At 42.6% G+C, this 7469-nt stretch overlaps 1 protein-coding gene across 1 annotated transcript; it reads right to left on the bottom strand.

The window, feature by feature from the left end:
* Window positions 1-4899: 4899 nt before the first annotated feature.
* Window positions 4900-5832, bottom strand: LOC101412616 (olfactory receptor 13A1-like). The gene has a single exon (XM_004458165.2). It carries the CDS (start codon window positions 5830-5832, stop codon window positions 4900-4902), a length of 933 nt encoding a protein of 310 aa, XP_004458222.2.
* Between the last annotated feature and the right edge of the window lie 1637 nt (window positions 5833-7469).

The following is a 7469-nucleotide window of genomic DNA, read 5'->3' as shown; positions in this document are numbered from 1 at the left end:
GAGGAGCCCAATGCGGCCAGGGGGCAGTTTTAACTTCTAGTTAAATGGAATCATGGCTGTGTTTCCTGGTGCCAGTACTCCTCCTTTTGGGACTAAAACCTGTAGACCAGCAGAGTTTGAGGTTGCAGGGACAGGAAGCAAAATTTTTCCTAGAAGATCACTAAGGGTAATAGTGAGTGGTGCTATTCCCATTTCCACCCCTTGATTCCTAGACCCATGGATCCTGGTTTTGGGAGAAACATCACCATTGAGTGGATGCTGATTTAAAGCATACATAACCTCCTGGAGAACATAGCCCCAGCCCTGCAAGGTATTGCCACCTAGTTGGCCTTGCCAGCTGAAAGCAAACTATTCCTGGGGGGGGGGGGCTTATTAATAGCAACTGAGAATAAACATTTGCCAAATCAACTGCTACATACCAGGTACAGGGGACATGTTCATTTGCTCAAGCAATGATACCACATCTGGGACATCAGCTACAATTGGAGTCACCACCTGGTTAAGTTTATGATAATCTACTGTATTTCTGAAAGATCCATCTGTTTTCTGCACAGGCCAAATAGGATAGGTGAATGGGGATGTGGTGGTAATCACCACCCTTGCATCCTTCAAATCCTTGATGGTGGCACTAATTTCTGCATTCCCTCCAGGAATCTGGTATTGTTTTTGATTTACTATTTTGCTAGTTAGGGGCAGTTCTAGTGACTTCTACCTGGCCTTTCCAACCATAATAGCCTTCACTCCACAAGTAAGGGATCCAATGTAGGGATTCTGCCAGTTACTGAGTAAGTCTATTCCAATTATGCATTCTGGAACTGGGGAATAGCCACAGAATGGGTCCAGGGACCCAATGGGCCTACTGTGAGATAGGCCTGAGCTAAAGCTTCATTAATCACCTGACCTCCATAATCCCCTACTCTGACTGTTGAACCACAGTGATGTTTTGGATCTCCTGGGATTAACATCACTTCTGAGCCAGTGTCTAATAATCCCAGAAATGTCTGACCATTTCCTTTTCACCAGTGCACAGTTACTCTGGTGAAGGGTCATAGATCTCCTTGGGGAAATGTGGGAGGAAGATTAACAGTATAAATTTTGGACAGTTTAATAGGATCCCTCCCCAAGGAGACCTGACCTCTTCCTATTCCATGGGCTCTGAGTCTGTAAGCTGTCTCAAGTCTGGGACTTGATTAAAGGGCATGACTCTCTGCATCTGTCATTTGAGTTAAAATTTTGTTCACCATACGTAGAACTCTTCTGTTTATACAGATCCAGAAGAAATTTAGTAGACTGCCCACCTACTTCACTGTTAGGTATTCCATGATGTATTAGCCAACACCATAACTCTACATGATTCAGACTATTTTGAGTGCTTTTTTGAATCTGCCTTTCATTGCAGCAGCCACACCCACCTTGACTTTGGCAATTAACTGCAGATACTTGACTTTTGCCAGGTCTACATCCACTCATCCCCATAACGTTTAAGGGATGCCATTCATTCAACAAATGTTTATTAAACACTTGGCATTTATCTTGTGCTCAGCTTGAATTAGGCGTACAAGATCAACACATTCTCAGTACTTATACTGTATTTTGGGGAGACATTCATTCATTCAACTTGAACTTATTAGATGCCTACTACATGCCAGTTCGAGGCTAAATGCTAGGAATACAGCAACAGACTATATAGACAAACCCCCATGCCTTCAAGGAGAGGCTTATGTTCTAATGAAACTTAAATGAGTAAATAGTAAACAAGATACTTTCACATATTGATTAATGTTTCAAAGGAAATGAAAAGAATAATATAGGATGACAATGTGTAGGAAAATCTTTAGATAATGTGGCAAAAAGAGTTCTCTGAAGTTGCATTTCATCTGAGACCTGCATAATGTAAAGTTTGAGCCAGGTGAAGTAACAGAGGACAAGGGAGGGAGCTTATATGACACATTGTCAGCTGGAGAACTGAGCATTGGGACTGGTAAAAGGGTAAGAGAAGAGGAAGGGTGAAAGATTAGAATGGGTGGAGCTGAATCACTCAGGACCTTGGATCATACAAGGAGTGTGATGAGAAATAATAACACAGTCAAAAATTTGTAAAAAAAAAAATTAAAGGAGATATGTCACTAGACAGCAATTTGCTGATCCTAAACCTCTTAATTCTGTAGGTTACTACTTCCTCTTCTCCATTCAACATTTCTTTATACAATGCCAATTGTTAATGAGGATGTGGAAAATCAGAGTACTAATTTATTGCTGGAGGGACTGTAAAATGGTGCAAGTATTTTAAGAAAAACAGTTGATGGTTTCCTATAAAAGTAAACCTACACATTCCCTAAGACTCAACAATTACATTCTTAGTCATCTGCACAAAAGAAGCAAAACCACATCTTCAGAAGGACAGGTACACAAATGTTCATAACAGCTTTATTCATAATAGTCAAAAGTTAGAAAAATAAATATGTCCATCATCAGGTGAGTTTATGAATAAAATGTGACATATTCATACAATGGATACAAAAATAAAAAGGGACAAACTAATGACATAAGGAGCAAAAGGAATGTATCTCAAAAGCAGAATGCTAGGTATTTTTAGCCCCATAAACTTGACAGTTCAATTTATATGAAGTTCTAGATCATGCAGAACTGATGCACAGTGGAAAAATATCAGAAGAGTGATGACTTCAGCAAAGAGTGAGGTGAGAATTGTTTGGATAGCAGCAGGATGGTGTGGGAGTTTTAATCTATATCTTGACATGGTTTGGGGTTAGCAGTGATATGCAATTGTCAAAACTCAGAAAATGTTCTCTCTTGCTTATACATTGCATTAAAATTTTTATCCCAACTCGAAAAAGAAACTGTCAATGATAGTTGTATTGTAGTAGTGATGTGGAGATGGTGGCCACGGTGGCTGCTGATGGAGAGGGAAGAAGAGATATGGTGTGGGGGCATTTTCAGGATCTGGAGCTGTCCTAGGTGGTACTTCAGGGACAGATGCTGAGTGTTGTGTGTCCTGTCATGGCCTACTGGCTGAACTGGGGGAGAGTCTGGACTACAATGTGGACCACTGTCCATGTGCTGCAGCAGTTCTCCAGAATGTATTCGCCAGGTGCTGTGGATGTGCCACAATGATGGAAGAGTTTGTTGATGTGGATGGTGTGGTATAGGTGGGGTGGGAGTTATATGGAAACCTCATATTTTTTATGTAACATTTAAAAGAAAATAAAGGAAAAAAAGAAAAACAAACAATAGTTGAACACTAATGAACAGCAATTCCAATGAAGATTTTAAGGAGAAGTGTACAGTGTGAGACAGAAAGCTGATGTGCCTTTTCATTCCTCTCTGTAGAGATGGCATTCAATTGAAATGTTCTTTAAAATTCTTAAAAAACAAGATAAATTGATGGATGGAATAGTGGTAGATAAGTAATAAAACAAATGTTGAAATAGGTTAAAATAGAATTTAGGTGATAGGCACAAAAATGTTTGCTGTAAAATCCTTTCAACTTTGCTATATGCTTGAAACATTTCATTATAAAATTCTGTGAGATTTATAACTTTGGATGCAGTGCATAAACTAATCATGGGAAGTAAAGAATACATGTTGGTAGGCCAGTTGGTAGTTGTGGGTCATCCAGTAAGGATGGTGTAGCATCTTCACATAACTGTTAGTGATGGGGGAAGTGGAAGACATGAGAGGTGTTTTGATTCAATCAATATGATTTGAGTATGTTTTGGATAGGAGCAGGAATTTCTTCAGTAACTGTACTCTTAGAGCTAGAAGGGTTTAAGGACAATGAAGTACATGCATTTAACCTATTGAATTGTATGTCTGGGAAACTTTTAAATGACATTTCACTTGACAGATATATCAATGACTCTGGAGTTTGGAGGTGAGGGATTTTCTCTAGCTATAAATTAGGCTAATCACTAGCAAATAATGATAAATGTAGATGTGAACATGATTGCAATTATCAAGAAAAGAGAATAAAGTCTAGGTTGGAACAGTGAAGAACACAGAGGCTAGAAACAGAATATAAGACTTAATAATTGCTATGATAAAAAGGAGGAGGGAGAGGACAAGTGCTAGGAAGGGGAGAGGACATTGAGAAGGAACTGAGCATATATAAATAGTGTTGAAGAAGCTTTCATGCAAGCTAAAAACCAAAACAATTTTTTCTCATTATGGGAAGCATTCTTGGTTAAAGAATGATGCTTCTCTTTCATAAAGGGGAAAAAAAAAATAAGTTACAATACACTCTTCTTCTGCAGGTTGCTAAAATGGAACCCAGAACCTCATACATGGGAAGGAGGTACTCAGACACTAAGCTGTGGTGCTCAACCACTGAGCTGTACCTGCTCCTGGAGAAATCCCTCTTATGCCTAGAGGATTTGGATTAGAGAATCAGGGTCCTGGAGAGATTGTCCAAAATAGGATATTGAGAAACCCCACATCAAAATGCACAGAGCAGTGTGCTTACTGAACCTCACTTTAGAGCCCAAGAACTCCACTATGCAAAAAGAAGTGGCCAGTAGCACAAACGTGAAAGTTACAGCCTTTCTCTCTGATGCTCATATGTGGGTAAAAGTATCAGCAGACAGTGGAGGGAGGGAACAAAAGGCATACCTTGTTTGGACTCCTACTGTTCCTCCAGGTCACTCACTCTACCCTTACATTTCACCCTAACTTCCTGCTCCCCTGAAACCCTGAGAGCATCTGAGTTAGCATCCAAGTTAGCTCCTTAAAATTCAGATAGAAGGTTGTCCAATTCCCACTGGAGCTAGTACATTTTTCATAAATCTATCACTTGAATTATATCCTACTCCTCTATATTTTTACCTCATTCCTAAAGCCATTTTTTAATTAGCTAATAGAAAAATTCAACTTAGCCATTTCCTTTCATTTACGAAATATGGCAACGACCTTCCTGAGTGCCACTTTTACATCTTTGTTCCGCAGGGTGTAGATAAGTGGGTTGAGAGTGGGGCTGACTGATGAATACATGATGGCAACCACTTTAACATTTTCCATGGAGGAGCCAGACACTGGAAGGAAATAGGTGTAGATGAGGGTGGAATAGTACATGCAGACCACCAGAAGATGAGAAGAGCAAGTGGAGAAGGCCCGGCGTTTGCCCTCGGCTGTTCGGATTTGCAGGATGCTAGCAATGATGAAACCATAGGATGCCATGGTAAGCAGGAAGTTGACCACTCCAAAGTAACCATCTGCGATGATGATCATGACATTGTTCAGATATTTAGGGCCACAAGCAAGCAACAGCATTGTGGGGACATCACACAGGAAATGATGGATCTGATTGGAACCACAGAAAGTTAGCCGTGCCATTAGGCAGGTTTGCAAGGAACTGTTGGCCCCACTGATCACCCACATACTACCTGCCAGTAAGGCACAAAGGTTCCTGCTCATCAGTGTGTGATAGTGCAGAGGTTGGCAGATGGCCACATAGCGGTCATAGGCCATAATGGTGAGCAACATCAGCTCAGCCCCCACAACCCATGTCAGAAAAAAGAGCTGGGTCATGCAGCCTTCATAGGAGATAGTGCTGCCCCTGCCCACCAGGTTGTCCAGCAACTTGGGGAGAACAGTGGATATGCAGATGATGTCTATAATGGCCAGATTGGTGAGAAAGAAGTACATTGGGGTGTGGAGCACTGGATTCAGGCAGATAGCCATGAGTATGAGGCAGTTCCCTGCAAAAGCCATCAGGTAAAGGAGGAGGAAAGCAGCAGTGAAGAAACCTTGGAGTTGGGGGTTTTCTGAGAATCCCTGCAGGACAAACTCCACCACAGCTGAAAGGTTGTTTGCTGCCATTGGGTGGGTGAGGCTCTCCTAGGAATCCTAGAATGCAGAAAACACATGGGCAGAGAGAGACAAAAAGACCAGGCACTGATGTGTCTTCTCTGCATGCCAGTCTTGGTAAGACTGTACAGGGATGTTTATAATGGTACTTTTGCCATAGGAAACACATGGCTAAGAAGTTGACATAGGTCTCTGCACTAAGGGAGACAATCAGAGAATTAACTCTCCCCCTTTGGATCACCCTATAGCACCTTCTAGCCCCACATATTACCCACCACATTTCAGCATCTCCTTCCTGTGTATGGCTGGGCTGGTATTGCTCAGTATTACCAGAGAAGGTGCAGTTTTCACTTTAATTGTCAACAATTCATACATTATCCTGACACATGAAAGCTACTGGAGATGGCTCATAGAGCACATGGTGTTATGCTACTTTTTGAGTGTTATGTGGAAGATAAACACACCCAACCAGGCAGAAAAGTAGGCTCCAGGCCAGAGAACTCCCCAAAAAGGAAAAGTCAATCCAGCTGGCAATGGGGTGAGGCTATGTAGAAAAGACTGTCTCAAAGTTGGATGAAAGTCTCACCTACAGAGAAAGTGAAACGAGCAGAGGGATGAGGTGAGTTCGGGAGTTTGTGTGCCCTGATGAAACCAGTACATTGGGATGCAGCATGGGAAATGGTTTGGGGTGCCAGAGCAGTCTGAGTCTTGGGGGTCAGCTGCCAGCCTCAGAGGAGGCAGGGGGCACTCTTGGAGCACAACTGCACATTAACCTGGCAGCAGACCTTGCAGTCAAAACAATGACTGCTCAACCCTGCCTTGTCCTGTATAAGCTGCTCCCCAGAGTGTGAAGGGTGTAGGATCATAGGCATCCAGTACTTCTCTCTGAGCAGCTGGATCCTGCTACTAGGAGGTACTTAACTCCTGGCTCCAACCCAATCCATGTTCTCTTGGGCTAAATGGGAAAATTGTTTCTTCATTAATTGCAAGTGTGTGTCAGGGTGTAGTGATGCAGCAAAGAAAGGCACAGACCCAGCATTGGCATGGGCCAGGATCTACTGCCAAGGAACCCACACAGCCCCCAGAACTGTGAGACACTTGACCTTACATATCTGTCCAGCAACTCATCCTTAACCTCAGGCAGGATGGCGGCCCAGATCAGTTGAGGAGACAATATTCCCTGAGCTCCCCACTTTGGTCCTAAGGATCCACACATCCATCAAACCCAAGCTGACTATTTCCCTCTCCTCCCCTCTGCCCTGTACACCTAGGGACCATTCAGCCCAGAGTATAAAGAGGGTCTGAGAACCTACAATGGAGATTCTGGTTGGGTAACAAGAACAAGATCTGTCATTGCGTGTGCATCCTAACTAATGAGCTGGTCTTTCCCCAATGTCCCTTTGAACAGAGACATTGTAGATTTTTAGATATATGTACCTTGCTGTGAACACTCAGTGAGTGGAGTGCTGGAACAGGCCCATTTGGAGTTCTCTGTCAATGCTGACTGTGGTCTTTTATCTCCCCTGACCCTTTATGTCCCCCTTCCCTTATGAGGGCCAAGGAAAGAACAGGTTGCTGACCAGAGCCCAAGTTTCATGCCTGAAAAACTGGGGTGCTAATGGTCCCAAGTTTCATGCCTGAAAAAATGG

The sequence above is a fragment of the Dasypus novemcinctus genome, chromosome 14 (genome assembly GCF_030445035.2).
Source record: "Dasypus novemcinctus isolate mDasNov1 chromosome 14, mDasNov1.1.hap2, whole genome shotgun sequence".
Taxonomy (NCBI): Eukaryota; Metazoa; Chordata; class Mammalia; order Cingulata; family Dasypodidae; genus Dasypus; species Dasypus novemcinctus.
This window is presented reverse-complemented; position numbering and strand designations above follow the sequence as displayed.